We start from the raw sequence: 15926 nt of genomic DNA, 5'->3' as shown, positions 1-15926 counted from the left end.
GCTCTGTGCCTGAATTTCTGGCCCCCATAGGGCACCACTAGACACAAACCCTTCCCTCTGCCTGTTGTTAAAACATTCCTGCTAATGAATGCTTTAAAGGAGCCAAGATGTCATCTCTACACTGAAAAGGAGACTATGGTCCACCTGCCATCATCCAAGCAGAGCAGGACTGCTTCTCACTCCTGCAACTTCATGGACTTGAGGAGAGGAAAGCTGAGCTGAGTCTTTCCTATCCTTCACTTGCTGGTCCTCAGTGCTGCTCCTAAGCTCCTAGGCCAGGGACAGGGAGGCTGCACCAGACCAGGTGAATGTGAGGAGAAGAGCAGGGCCACTGCTGCAGGGCTCCTCATCCCTATCCCTATTCTCCAGACAACAAAGAAGAAAGAAGCTGGTGACTCTACAGAGAAACACAAGAATATGGACACCTTCCTTTAAAAATAACAATTTTCAAAGAGCAACTTAAAAAAAAAAAAAAATTGAGGCAGTGGTTCCGTGTTGCATCTGTGATCAGCTCCTAATGTATGTCACCTTGGCAAGAAGTTGAAAAGAAAGACAGGGAGTGCTGGTGAGGTGAGGGGAAGTACAGAGGTTCCTCAACACCTAAAACAACCAAGGAAAAGAGCACTTCTAAACCAGAAAAAATAAATCAGCATGAGCAACAGGAAAGTAAGAGAAAAGATAAAAGATGCAAAAAGGATCAAGAAGAAGTTGACCTTAATTAGGAAGAAAACCCCAAAGCCACCCTCTCTAAAAAGGGACAGAGTGTGGAGTCTGTAAAACAGAAAAAAAAAATTAAAAATTACTAAAGTAAAAGTTTATTAATAGAGGTCTCCCCATAAGAGTGTGTAAACACTATCTTATTTTGACTACTTACATGCAACATGACATCACACTAAATTCAGCTTGTGTAATAGAGCTGCGATTTTATTTAAAAAATCCCTCATTATCATGATTATCTGGGTGGACCAGGAATATTAATTTGAACAATATGTAAATACATTTGCTTTCTTTAGGGTACAGTCATGCTGTGTGGTAAGCCTGGTCTTCTCCCTAGTTAACTGTTTCTCTGAATCCCTGCATATGCACCAAAACACATTGAAAACTTGCAGGCATACAAGTTACGGCACATCTTTGAAATTACTTGGCAACAGGGAGAAAAACAGTTTAATTAACAAGGTGTTTTTCTGCTTTTCCTGGGTGTATCAGCCAATAAAATACAGTACTCAAGCTTGTCTCCTATTCTGATACAAATACCCACTGTTTCAATCAAACCCCTTATTTCTACAGCTATTCAAGCTCTAGTTTGGAGGGCAGAGTTGGAGAAGAGAGTGCTTGGGTGGGATTTTTGTGGGTTTAGGGGAGGATTTTAACCAGTTGTTTTCAGTGTATGAAGGGGATGGTACCCTATGCTTGCAAGGCCATGAAGCACAGTTGCACTAAGTGTTACATCATCACCCGTACCATGATTTGGAGCCAGAAATTGTTTTCAGCTTCCAGGCTTTCAAAAAAACCCCCAAAGCCACCAAGTACCTATAGTCCCTAGCAACAAAAGCTCTTGACATTTTAAGAGATACTGATGCATTTTTTTGGCTACATAATTCTGAAAATCATTTGAGTAGATCACACTTAACAGGCATTTTTCCTTAGGACTGCATCTATCAAGACATTTAGTCATCTTGAAAGCTGTATCTCCTTCAACTCAACATTCATGACAAACCCCCTCTTTATTGGCAGCTTCATTCCCTTAAGTAAGGGCAATTTCCATTAAAAAAAAACTGGTATTTTTTCAAAGTAGAAAATATTTTGCATAGACACAGCATTATACCATCCACTGAAGTTGGCTCAAATCAGTTTAATGCAGAATTTAGAGCTGCATCTGGCAGCAGCATCACCACACAGCTACAGATTGTTTATATTCAGAGGTGGGGTAAAAGGAAAGAACCTAGAGCAGGAGCTTGTTGAACAAGTTGGGTGACTTGCTCTTCCTCGGAGGTACGTTTCGGTTATTAGCTCTGGCTGTAGGTGCAGCTGGGGGCAGAAGGGGTGAGAGGATAGGAGGGAACAGGGCTGAACACAAACCCTGTGGTCTGACCACAGGCCTGGGAGCCAGGAACTCCCCATTACCACCTTGGCCCTGAATGTCAGGATGTTTAGTGCCCATTACCCACCCATCCTATCTGCCGTGTGCGATCCTAACTCCTACAACTCCCTGTATTTCTCTGAAGACCAACAGTTTCAACCTTGACTCAAATGCAAGAGGAGTAGATAGGATACCTAAACTGCCCTTTTCCTCCTTTTTTGGGCCCAAAACTAAAAATAGTAATTAAAACAATCATCCTGCAGACATAATTTGACTTAGAGTGAGCTCAGGGCTTCTGTTCAGTAAATTATCCCACCTATAACAGAGTGCACAGAACATTGTGTTGGCCAAAGATCAGAAACTGCGTTAATTGCTTTGCCACTCCCCTCCGTGCGCCCTTCATTGCTTTTCCACACTGGGTAAAACAATAAATTACTGTGATCCTTGACACAGGGATTCCCTGCCCCAGCTCTATGCATGATTACAGATACTAAACCTTTAATGATTCACTGCCAGATTTCCTCTCAGAAAGCAGGTGCTCCCACTGTGAGAATGCAGGAATGAAACTTTGTGCACAAACTTTGTGGTTACCTTGGTGCTGCCAGTATCAGTAACTGTGGAACAGCCAGGAACAGGAGGAGCATTTCCCTTCACCATTGCAGCCATTATGGAAACCACAGCCTTAGGGAAAGAATCATTCCAGTTTCGGACAAAAGGTCCATCTGTCTCCCAAACCCCAATTCCATCTGCAGCTGGTTACAGACCTCTGTAAGACCAAGGTGTGTATTGAAGGATCGTCCCCAAAACTTATTATTCAGGTGCCCACCACCATGTGTAATGGCCAGCAGAATACACCTCTGCTCAGCCCACCTCATTGCCTGCAGCACTGAGCTCCGCAGTTTCTTCACAATGGGAGTAACTGGATTAAGGAAAACACACAAGAGAAATTCATGTGGGTTGTTGGGGTTTTTTAAACAGGACTTCTGAGTTAACAGCGTTTAAAGTATTTAACATAAGAAAGGAACCAGCTGTCTTCAATGACTCGAAATGCCTCCCAAGCTCCTATCTCTAACTGTGCTGCAGCATAACCTTCACTATGACATTACAGACATATATCACAACAACGACGTGTACCAAATGAGCCTTTTATTGATAAGAGAGTGAATTATCAGATTGTAAACTGCAGGTGTGTTTCTGGGATGTCACTGCTACCAAATAAGGCCATCTGGAATGGACAAGGGCAAAAGTACAGCACGTTGGGAGAGAAGCCTTGTTAATAGAGCACATCCACTCACAGGCATTCATACTGTAAGGAAAGTATAGGTTTGGAAAACCAGTATGGAAGAACTAGCCTGGGCTATCTCCTTGTTTAGACAAGCCTTAACATTCCCACCAGTTAGTTGCATTCCAATCAAAGTCAAGGGGAAAAAAAAAAATTAAAATTCAAGTGATATGCTTTACACCCTGAACAGTTTATACAAAACAGACTCTGCAAGCAAAGTGTGCTAAATGCTCCGATGCCAAGTCACCCCACTACACAGAACTGGAATGACAGTAATCCACTTAAAGGTGAAACTCCCCTGAAGCCTAATGAGTAATAAAAGAAGTAAAGACCTCTTGTTCTTGAAACACAATGTTTTGGCAGAGCTTTCTTTCCTCCTCCACACCACCCCCCTCCCCCCCTTTTTTTTTTTTTATTTGTATACATAAGGTTTTTTTTGTGTTTTGCTCACACAGGTTAACAACTTGATATAGGTGAAATTCAGCTTTGTCACACACAGGACTTGAAAAAGGGCCTCAGATCCTCAATTCATGTAGCCCCCGATTTTTGTACTTCATTCTTCCTCAGAGAGCACTTGGAAGTTTCCTCTAACTTTTCTTCCTTCAAGAGCCAGGCATCTTCTGTTTCTTAACAGGAGCAGCATCCTAGTACTGCATCTGATCCTTTCTTGCCCTACGTGGGCTTATCCCATGCTGTCGAGAAGCTTTCCCAGCACCCTGGATCGATGAGTTGGTTTGGAGATGACTTGCCTTGGAGCCCACCTGAACCCCTGCATCAGTGCCAGGCTTCCTCATGCCCCTCCTCATCCCCGTCATGCAGACAGCAAGCTTGGTGAGCCCAGCTGAAGCAGCTCAGCACCCTGCCTTTGGCAGCACTTGTTGCTGGTGGTGTTGTTAATAGCTCTTTCACATACCTCACTGGAGGAGGGTGATTCAGCACAGACACATGGGCGCGGAGGTGTTCAGACAGGCGTTAGGAGATGTGGTATGAGGGTTGTGCAGCAAACAGGCGGGTAAATAGCATAGCGGCAGAGCTCCACCACCGATACCGCAGAGAAAGTTATCACCGCTGTGATTAGCATCTACTTTCTTTGAAAACTGCCATGGATTTTAAACACCTCACATTGATAAATATCTGACAAGCCAGAGGTGGGGGAATACTCCAGGGTCCAGCTTATGTAGATTTAACATGAATAAACACTGAGTGCTGCAAGGAATCTCAAATCTGCACTTCCTTGGCAAAGGAAGGAAGAATCAGATTATGAATGTCACAAGTATGAGTTAAGGTGTGTACTTCTTCTACATGGTTGACTTTTTTTTTCCAGTTAGGAAGGAATGTTTCTTGACAAACACAGACACAGTCATCAGTTACTTCAGAAATAAAAATAGTGTACAGATGACAGAGTACACCACAGACTACAGCTGATTGAATTGATAAATGGAAATTTCTTGCAGTTCATTTGGCAACCATATTTAAGTATTTTGTTAAGTGACAGCAAGCTGAGGCAAAAAAGGATTATACTTTTTCAGAGCTTTAGTTCAGAGCAGGAAGAAGGATGAAAGTTCTCCATATTAGAAAGTTCTTGCTGCTGATCATATTACTTTACAGTCAATTGACAAGATTTTTAAAAACTAATTAATTTGTAACATTCTGACATCTCATTTTAGTAGCACACTAAAAGCACTGGTTTGGAAGACCTGATCTCATTTAAAGCATCCCAAAATACTGCTTCTGATTCAGCAATCAAGCAGCAGGCACAGCACTTACTGTCCCCCTGACAAGAGACCAGGGCAAGTAGCTGAACCACTATTTCTTGGGGTCTGCATCCATACACTTCCTCCCCACTTACATCTCCTAGACACATTTCACTTCACCATCACTCACCTACAAACCTGTCAAGTTCAACCCTGTGTCTGCATTTCACTCTGCCTGATTGATGTCTTGAGCAGCTACTAGAAAATTCACAGAATTTGCAACAATCTCCTCTTTCTCCACACCCTACATTTCAAAGTCTTTAGGCAGCAACAGAAAACAATTAAAGGAAGTTCAGAACTAAGACTGAAATGTACCATGTGTTTTCAAGCAGAGGGGCACAAAACATCAGTAAACCACTGCTGAGATTACATACTCCCACTATCAGGCATTGAAAGACTACAGAACAATGTCATCTCTAACTATTAATAACCATACTTCCTTTCTAGCACACAATCCTTTTTTCTTAATTGTCTGCTAGAGGTATTTCCATACAGGCCACATTCCTCTTTCCCATAACACAGCAGAAAAACTACCAAAAGTGATTTATAGTTCCATGTACATTCCTATCAGGTCTTGCATTACTCCTGACATCTACTAATTTACCCTTTTTTTGGTTCACAGTGTGGTCAATGAGACAACTGGACTGAAAGTCAAGATTTCATCCCCACCTTACTATGACTCGCTTATTAACCTCAGCACTAAAGCCACTAAAACTCTCACTAATCACACTCTACTATCTTTAGGTGTGGAACAGAAGCAATGGTAAAGAACTCTTTGCGAGGTACTCCAAAATCTGACAGATTAAAAACTCCTTATACAAGAAGCAAGACTTTTCTTAAAATTAACTGTTTAAAAATCAGATTTCTACAGTGCTTCATAAATTTACAAAAACATTTTAAAAAACCCAACTTTTTTTTTGTTTTCTATTTAAACAGAATTTTCATCCCAGTTATTGTGGCTATAATGTTCCCAAACTTGAAGAAACATGTGCTTAGGAGTTTGAAGTGATGTAAAATTCAGAAGTTTCAGCTTCCAATGAAACACAGTTACTAATTTCCAATTAGAATTTTCTGAGCACTGGCAAAATCCCACTAAAATACATTAAGTAAGAAATTTAGCATGTTATTCGATGACCACATTTGAAATACAGTGCTGTATTCCCAGGTGAAAAGATTTTTTTCTTATATTAATAACATGGGATTATGGAATGGTTTGGGTTGAAAGGGACCTTAAAGACAATCTTAGTCCAACCTCTCTGCAGTGAACAGAGACATTGTCAACTAGATCAGGTTGCTCAAAACCCCATCCAAGCTGACCTTGAATGTTCCCAGGGATGAAGCATCTCTGGAAAAGCTGTTCCAATGCTTCACCACCCTCACATTAAAGAATTTCTTCCTTACATTCAATCTAAATCTATCCTCTTTTTATTTGAAACCATTACCTCTTGTCCTATCACAACAGTTCCTTCTAAAAAGTTTGGCCTTATCTTTCTTATAACCTTCCTTTAAATATTGAAACATAGAGCCTTCTCGTCTCAGGCTGGACAACCCCAGCTCTCCAAGCCTGCCTTCACAGGAGAGGTGTTCCAGTCACTCACCATTTTTGTTGCCCTTCTCTGAACCTGCTCTGACAGGTCCATGTCCTTATAGCCAGACACAGCACTGCAGCTGGGCTCTCAGCAGGGCAGAGCAGAGCGGAATCCCCTCCCTGGCCCTGCTGCCCACGCTGCTTTGGATGCAGCCCAGGAGACGTTTGGCTCTCTGGGCCATGAGTGCCCATGGCTGGGTCATGTCCAGCCTCTCACCCACCAGCACACCCAAGTCCTTCTCAGCACAACTGCTCTCATTTCTCATCTTATATTAATACTGGGGGGTTGTCCCAGCCCAGGCTCAGCACCTTTCACTTGGCCTTGTTAGATCTCCTGAGATTCCTATGGGCCCACCTGTTGAGCTTGTCCAGGTCCCACTGGATGGCATCCCATGCTTGAGGCGTGTCAACTGCACCATTCAGCTTGGTCTCATCTGCACATTTGCTGAGGGTGACCTCAATCATTTAGTGTCAGTGATGAAGACATTAAACAGAACAAGTCCAAGCAAGAATCTCCAGGGGATGTCACTTGTCCCTAATGTACCTCTGAACAGTAACTATGACCGCTACACTCTCCATGTCCAACCAGTTCCCTATCCACCAAACAACCCACCCATCAAACCTCTCTCTCTTTCCAGTTTAGACAGAAAGATGTTGTGGGGGACTGCATCAAAGGCTTTACAGAAGGCCAGATACGTGATATCTGCATTCCTTCCCCTGTCCACTGATGCGATCACTCCATAACAGAAGGCCATTAGGTTGGTCAGGTAGGACTGACTCTTGGCTGTCCCAAATCATGTCCCTGGTTCACTATGTTCCTTAGCAGAACTTTTATGAGGAGCTGTTCCATGATCTAAACAGGCACAGGGGCGAGGCTGATGGGTCAATGGTTCCCAGGGTTCACCTTCCTAACTTTTTCAAAGATAGGTACAGTGCTTCCCTTTCCCCACAAATCTCTTGCTTCCCACAAGAAAAAGGAAAATAACAGTTTTGGGAATTTTTCTTACCTGCAGCATAAGAAAAATATTGAACAAGGAAACTACTACTATAAAGAGGAACATGGCCTCATTCCTACTATCTGAAGCGCTCCTGAGCCTGTATTGAACATATTAGCTACCTTACGAAAGGGAGCATGTTGGGTGCAGGGCACGAGTTCATAACAAATACCAATTGCTGTTGCAAAATAGAAGTTTTCCCTCATGTAAGGATTGTGCCAAGTAATAAATCTCTTAAAATACTTATCTTTCTGAATTTCCCAATGACTTGCTGAGCACAGTCATCCAGAAAACAGGTAATGATGCATCTTTGGTGTTTAACACATTTAAATTAACAACTTTCCAGAAAAATACAGGTACCACCTTGAGCCTTGCCTTATGAAAAACAATACCAGAATAATCAGTTTCCTGATGAATTATATCAAATAGGACTTACTCAGCTTCACTCTTAGCAGGGCTGCATATGCACTCACCCTGTACTTCTGAATCATGCCACTGACAAATCAAAATCCCGCGACTCAGATCAGCCCCAAGAAAGGGCCGTGGAAGCAGAACTGAAAGCAGAGTCCTCAGTCACCACGTTAGCTGTGATATGCTCTGTTACTCTTCAAAATGGTGATCCACAACACTTAGTATTACTCCCTCTCACTCAGTATTACTCTCTCATCACTGGAAAAAAAACCCCAAACATAACATTCAGAAAAACAAACAGAGCACATCAAATGCTTATCAGCTCATTAGTCAGATCTTGACCAAAATTTATGAGGCTATTTCTTACAAGTATTTTTAGACTTAATTGCTGCACAACCAGGAAATTTAAGTCTTTATTTTCTGGTGTTTGGTTGCGAAGCAAAGCAAACAGCAGCAGCTTTTATATAACTTATTCCATGTATTTGTCTACTTGCCCTTCCTCATTGTAAGGAATGAGGAATGGAAAAGAGAAGTTTATTTATAATCAATTTCCCATAGCAGACAAGATACCATTATCATTATTATTATTGTCGCCCATACTAGTGAAATTCACAGAGCAGGAATTTAAGATGAAAAAATAACTATTAAAATATATATATATATAATGTAAGAAGACAGGAAGTATGCACCAATATAAAGTATAAAGGCTATAATAAAGACTAGAAGGTGAACAGCAAGAGAAAATAATCAGCATTAAGGAATGAACTTTGGAAGCAGAGGTGCTTTGAAAAAACAAAGAATTAATTTAAATCAAATAAACCCTCTCATAGATCATCAGATTTCTTAAATTTAAGTGGAAATACAACTAATTTGATTCTAAGTAATCTAGAGAAGGTAGTTTGTAGCTAAGTCCTAAATAAAGCATACAACTGAATTAATATGTAGAAGTGTGAACTTTGCCTGAAAAATTGTTTTGAAAGCACCCTATAACAAAGTAGAAATGTCATCTGCATACCATTCCCTGCAACACAAGGAAAAATAAAACCACATCACCAAAAAAACCATCAGCCAGTCGAGAAAATTTTCCCACAGAAAAGGAAATTTTGGCCAGCTCTCTTTGATGACAAAAGATAAGGAAATACCAGGGCGGTTCCATGGTTTGCAAAGTGTTAGGCACAAAGGCACAGAAAGATATTTTTATTTTTTATGTTCTCCACCCGGTTCTTTATCTCCCCTTTCATTTTAGTTTAGCTTTCTATCATATTTCTCTCTTTTTGCCTTTATTATTCCCTACTTGCCTGCTATTACCTAAGTAACGCTCTTTCAGGTTGTTGCTGTGGTGTGAGTGGTATTTATACCTCTTGATACATTCAACCAGCACATTTTAGAATGGTGTCACATTACATTGCGTTAAAGAGGAGCAATGATGTTGGAGTAGCAGCTGTCAGAAGGATATGTTTCCTGTTGAATCAGGAAAACAAATGTTTGAAAAAATCTGCATCGAACATCAAGATGCTCTCCACTGTAAAGGGGCCCTAATTTCTCATTAGAAAAGAAAAAAATCCTACTCTACAGTATTTCAGATAAGCATTTTCAAACCCGTGACTGCCTAGAGATGCACAGCTTTTCGTGTATGTGAACAGGAAACAAAAAATTCATAAAAAATCCCTTTCCCAAAGCTGAAGAACTTTATGAAGATGATATTTTGTGCTCATCCAGCACTCACAGTGAAGACTGTCTGACTTAGCAACATCTCACCTTTTTTGAAATCACAGACTAACTTGAAACAAAAGTGCTATTGCCATTTAATTTACAGCTCTGAAAAACCCAACAGCTTTCTATTCTGCCCTGTTGTACAATCACAGCCCTCGTGTCTCTGATGTGGGAAAAAGCTTCCCAACCACAGCTCAAAGCACTGTACTTCCACCTTATTCACAGGAGCTGAAAGCAAAAAAATGATGGTCTTAGGAGACCAAGCTGGGATATTGCAAGGCAAAAATTGGTATAAGCAAGATTTCCATGAGCTACCCCTCTGCAAAGGAGACACTGGCTCTTACCTCAGAATTTGCTTCACCACCTGGTCTCAGCTGGAAACATACCTTAACTAAAATTCTGCCTTGCTGAAGGGTGTACCCTTACCCTCCCTGAGCAACAAGCAACGTATGAACTGACATGTTCGGCTTGCATAAACTCTACATAACTCATCCATCTTCCCACTGTCTCATGGCATTTTGTGACTTTCATTCCAATTTATGATTCTCTGCGTTCAGCCAACTGAGTTGAAAACAGGAGATTTTTGGGGAACAATGGTACTGCAGCCAGAGATGCGCCTCTGAAACTGCTCAGCAAAGCCTTGTTGGAAAATATGTTGTCAAACCGCAAAATCCTCCCCCTCATGTGGTTATAGTCAAACCATCTTCACATACTGGGATTCAAGCTGAAAGCTCTGCATTTTTTGAGAAAAAAAGTTTTCCTCTGGGTTTGCTTTTGTCAAACATTCGTTTTATTTTTACCACCCCTGCTACCCAAGAACTCTAATCAAAATAATTTTGCAGGATTTGAACCCAGCAAGATTTATCAATTTGAGTAATTTTCTTTAGATACCATCTCTGTTTCACACAAATAAGGACCAGAAAAAGTGGATCTTTAAAGAAAGAAATGCTGTCTGCCCTTTTTCTACTCTTCATAATGAAATCTCAGCTTCCACAATTCTCTGACCTTTCTGTCACCCTTCCCATACCCCCCAGAAATGCCTGAGGGCTTGAGAACCTGCTGCTCTCTACCAGTTTGCTTGCCCCTCTGTTATACTGGAAAAATATGTGCACTGCTCTTTATACAAACTCTGTATTTTAGACAGTCTGAAATATAATCAGAAATTAAATTTTAATTTTCCAGAAACTATTTTAGTGCAAAGGTCCTAAATGGCATTTAAAAATAATAGTCAAAATTAAAGCAAAAAACACCCTCACCAGCCATCTCTCAGCTAATTCCCTCCAGGACATCTATGGGAACATCAATGGCTCCAAAATCTGCCATGTGCTGTTAAAAAACAACCTGCTGCAACTGGCAACTTTCTGCAACTACAGCTGAAGTTAGAACTAAGCACCCTGCAGCTGGCACACCTCACTGTCCAGGAAACCACCATAAGAGCTGCATGGACATTTCTTCAGTCACCTGTGCTGACCACAGCTTCCCTACAACGTCTCTGGTACTTGCCTTACTCCCAGCAGCTCCATTTTCCAAACTGGAACAGAAGTGAACAGGCAAATGTAGCTAAGACAATGGCTACGTCTCACCCACATGCCTCAGGTGAGAACTGGAGCAGTGAGGCTGGAGCAAAAAGTTGTTTTATGGATACCAAGCTACAGCCAGATCCAACTCTTCTTCCCAGAAATTTGTACAACCCACCCCACATAAGCTGCAGCCCAAATTTCCCATGCCATGCCAAACTGGGGAGTTTAATCAATTTTTTGAACTTTCCTGGTACTAGTTAAGTATTTTTCATTAACTGAATGCAAAGTTTCATTTCCGTATTTAATCCTCAAAACCACATGTATTTATTTTTGCATTCCATCATGATTAGACCTGAACCATTGCAATCCACACCTAAAAATCACTAGGCAGCAGTATAATCAAACTAAAGGCAAAAGCTAAGGCTTAATCTGAGTTGTGTAAAATATTCTTACTAATACAAAGTCCGTATTAGATCTTATGATAAGTAAGGTGTCATAAAAGAAAACATGACATAATAAATCAGTAATGCATTGACTTCATTAAAAGCAGCATCTCACACTAACTCAATTAAAAAAAAAAAAAAAAAAACAAAAACAAAAAAAACAAACCACTCCAGCACACAATATTCCATATAGAATGGAATGTTTCATTATTGCTATGGGCCTTCACTTACTATTTTACCAAAAATGTTTGTTTTCAAAATAACCACGAACTCAAAGCAGCAAGATAACAAAACCCTCCTGGAAATTCAACCGAAGACATCCATTCAACACTGTATTTCTGTGCTGCTGAAAAAGTCTGTCAAATAGTTGACGTGAACACAATGCTTAAACAACATACTTGTGTGGAAATAAAATATATTAATTCCCTAGGGAACAAAACCAAAATTCAAGGAATTCCTGGAGGGGAAGAAAAACAAAGGGGAGGGAAGGGTGGCGGGGAGAGAAACAAGATGTCTTTCAAAGTGTTTGTTTCCTTCTGATAATCAGACTGCCACAAAATTCTCAAAACCATGGGGGGGTTTGCTTCCTTTCAATCAGAAAAGTCAGGAGAGAAATGGATGCTAATTAGGCAATAAAGGCATAAAATGTTTTGGAAATGGATTTCAGGATGTGAGTCTAGAGGAGCATGAAGAAGCTGTAGAAAGAACATGATCAGATCTCTGTTTTAGAAAAAAACCTTGCCATCTCTTGATATTAAAATTTCCATCTAGATTAAAAAAAAAAAAAAAAAAGAAAAGAAAAGAAAATAAAAGAAAAAAGATAAAAGAAAAAAGAGAAAAATGAGAAACAAATTCACCCCTTCTAACAGTAATTTCTAGATCTCAAAAAACTTGCTGGGGAGCAATTTGTGTGAGACTCAAAGGCACTGAAGACACCACAAGTGAAATGCACAAAAGTGTATGTAACATTTATGAAGCCACAGAAAATACTACAAGAAAATTTGTGGGAGAAGCAACCGACAAGCAATGAAGATATTTCCAGTACGTGTCAAGCAAGCCTACCACTGAATTTCCTAGTAAGCTTCTTCAATCTCTAAATCCTATCTTTCATCCACAGTATCCTGAGCCTGTCAGGTATCAATGTCTGCTTTATTATAAATGCAAATCCCCATAATTTTCAGTTTGAGTTTTACATGCTGGGATGAAACCTGGGTTCTTCAAAGCTGGTATAACTGAGAAAGTTCCTCTCAAGCCCATGAAACAAGTCTTCCACTATTGTCATAATAAGCACCACCTTCTGAAACCATCCCAATACGGTCTTCATAATTGTTGTCTTCTGAAACTGAAGTGTTTATGTAAAACCTTTTCCACAGATCAACGCAAAACACCAGCTCTCTCAATAACTATCTTTAAGTTGTATTTTAACAATAACACTGGGTGAGCCCGATTTACAAGAATCATTCACCTTTCCACTTCTTCCCTTTGTTTTTGAAGACTGTAGGAACTAGATACAACTTCAAGAAACAATAACACACTACAAGATACAAATTACATAGCACATGAATACTCTGCATTTTTACATCTGGAAATAAAAAATGCTTATAAAAACAAGAGTGCTTGCAGTTAGGATTCAAGACAACACTTAAATCACCACAAAAATGAAATCTAGCTTATGGTTTTCTGGTTTGGATCTAACAGATGCTTCAGAGGCCACATAGGCAATCAAACTGCTGATCAAATAACTGAGCTGTCCTCCCCAGAATTATTTTGGTTTCATTTGAATTCTTTTTTGTATGCCTCACAGGAAAAGAATGTGCAGCAGTCTTATTCACAAGCCTAAATACCTGAGTTTGTCTGGGACAAAGGCTAGTAATACTTTCTACATTCATTTGATGTGGAAGTGCACATTCTCAGCTTGTGCAATAATTTATGTCAATTTAACCTAATCCTATGACCTCCAGTCAAGTTAACTACACTTATTCTCTAATGAGCTACATGGTTGACCAGCAAAAGCCAATGTTTTGGTGGCTCATCCCATTAAAACATAAATAAAAGTATCTAGAGAATTTTGCATTCTACTCCTACTAAGAAACCAGGTAATTTTCCCTAACGTTGGGCTTTATCATAAGGTGGAATCTTCCATTTGTCACAGGAATCATGCATATGTCCAGTTGGCTTTGGATCTTTTAATATGAGACCAATAGTTTTTGTGACAGGACTGAGTAGCCTTGACACCCTAAGTGACATGGATAGCCAACAAGGTTGTCATAAGGAAAAAAGTGATGAAGAAGGAATTCTTTGAATTCATTTGCCCACAGAAGGCTTTCTGATGCTAAATGGCTACAAAACTTATCCTAGTCTCTGGGCAGTAAATTTTCCAAACAGCATACAGAAAATCTTTTACATTTCCTGTGAAAATTATGACATACATCTCCCACCTCTACCCCCAGAAATGTGATTTACAGCCAAAACATTGGCAAATCCCTCAGTTGAAGCCTGAAATCTTTGCATCAGAGTTATTTGAGTGCAACTGAAGCTTTGCTGTGGGTAGAGTGAAACAGGTTCTAAAAATACTTTAACTACACAGAATATTTCCTACTCAGCCCATTCCCTAAGAAGGGGATATGGGAAGTGGCTTCTGAATGTAAGATAGGATGGCCTTTAAACAGAGACAAGTAATGCCACTGAGGTTTGTGCACAGGAGCCAGTGCTTGATACATATGGGGACGATGAAGCTTCATGCAGTGACAGGTTGACTGAAGTTACAGATCCAAATGACAGATTAGGTATCCTTTGTGATCTAAGATAACCTAGAAATGGTACAAATTTGAACAAATGAAAATGGAGCTAAAATTTGGAAAACTCCCTAAAAACGAAGATCACTTGGTTCATATGCCAGATATTAGATTCAACACCATTACTTACCAAACCAGCTATTGGAGTTGGCAGACAATTGATCTTCTTAATGATACCAGGTTTGATCTTGTTAATCAAACTAAAAAAAAAAAAAAAGTCATATGATTTTCTATTAAATAATTTACTGTACTGAAGCATGAGCATCAATGCTTAGTAAGAAATACTTTGCATGTAGTCCTGACTTAACACAATTTGAATGAGTTTGAGCTGAACCTATTAACACTCCCAAGAAGTGACAAGCAAGAACAGATTGTAGAAGCAAAAATGAAACAAGTCACACACAAAGAGGTTTCTGGGAACAGCAAAGTGAGAAAGAAAAGAAAACGCCTGAGGAGATGTGGGCAGAAAAGGATCTGTATTTCTGCTACATGGGTGTTGATGTTAATTGGACTCAAATTTCCTATTTATAGATTTTCTTCTCATAAAGGTTCTAAGCAGATGTCAAAAATGTACCAGAAGCTTGATTTTCAGAATTCAGTGAGATAGCACTAATATTCCTGTAAGGGTGAGAAATAAACCCAGTTTTCATAATGCTATCAAGTCCAGTATGCTCTGTGCAGCAATCATTTTTGGCATACATAATTTACATGCACAAGTCATTTTCCATCGCAGTCAGAAGAGACTGTGCCTGATATCACTCTTCTCATAAAATTCATAATTAAGCTGAGAAGATAGGGCAGACTGACACATCACTACTGAATACATAAGCCCAAATGCATACCTTATCCTGCAGCGAGGATGAGGCATAGGATTCCTCGCAAGTTTATACCCAGGTTTTCAGTCAAGGAGGTGGGAAAATATTATGGTTCACCAAATCACACACTGGACCACAGGGTCAGTAGGGAGCAGGAACCTCAGGACACCCTGCAGACTTCATCTGCCTCTATACTTTTGAGGAGTTTTTTACTTGCTCTCACTTCTTGTTGCTGCTTGTCTGGCCAGTCCCTTTACCCCACACAAAGCATCAGCAAGGCCTTGTGATCTACCCACACCAGTGCAAAGTCAAGACCTGGAGTTTAAAACTTTGTGTGGGGAAAAAGCGTCTTTTGCTCAAGCAGAAAATGTGTTTGGGAAATAAACACAAAGAACAGTTTACCCGTTTACACTGGAATAAAGGATACATTTCTAGATACCTGCAGAACAAAAAAAAAACAAACCAACAAACAAACAACAAAAAAAAAAAACCCACAACCAAACAAAAAAAAGCTGGAGGTTCTGAGATCT

General features: G+C 40.1%; 1 protein-coding gene across 9 annotated transcripts in view; it reads right to left on the bottom strand.

Annotated features, from left to right (window-relative positions):
- The window catches only part of LMO7 (LIM domain 7), a 131084-nt gene that overhangs the window by 78203 nt on the left and 36955 nt on the right, over nt 1–15926 (bottom strand). For all 9 annotated transcript variants that reach the window (XM_058419503.1, XM_058419504.1, XM_058419505.1 and 6 more), the window contains exon 3: nt 14712–14781. In XM_058419503.1, the coding sequence (XP_058275486.1) occupies nt 14712–14781 (70 nt within the window). The remainder of the gene's footprint in view (nt 1–14711; nt 14782–15926) is intronic.

This window comes from Hirundo rustica, chromosome 2, assembly GCF_015227805.2.
Source record: "Hirundo rustica isolate bHirRus1 chromosome 2, bHirRus1.pri.v3, whole genome shotgun sequence".
In the NCBI taxonomy this organism is placed as follows: domain Eukaryota; kingdom Metazoa; phylum Chordata; class Aves; order Passeriformes; family Hirundinidae; genus Hirundo; species Hirundo rustica.
Note: the sequence above shows the minus strand (reverse complement) of the source record. Positions and strands in the feature narration are given on the sequence as shown.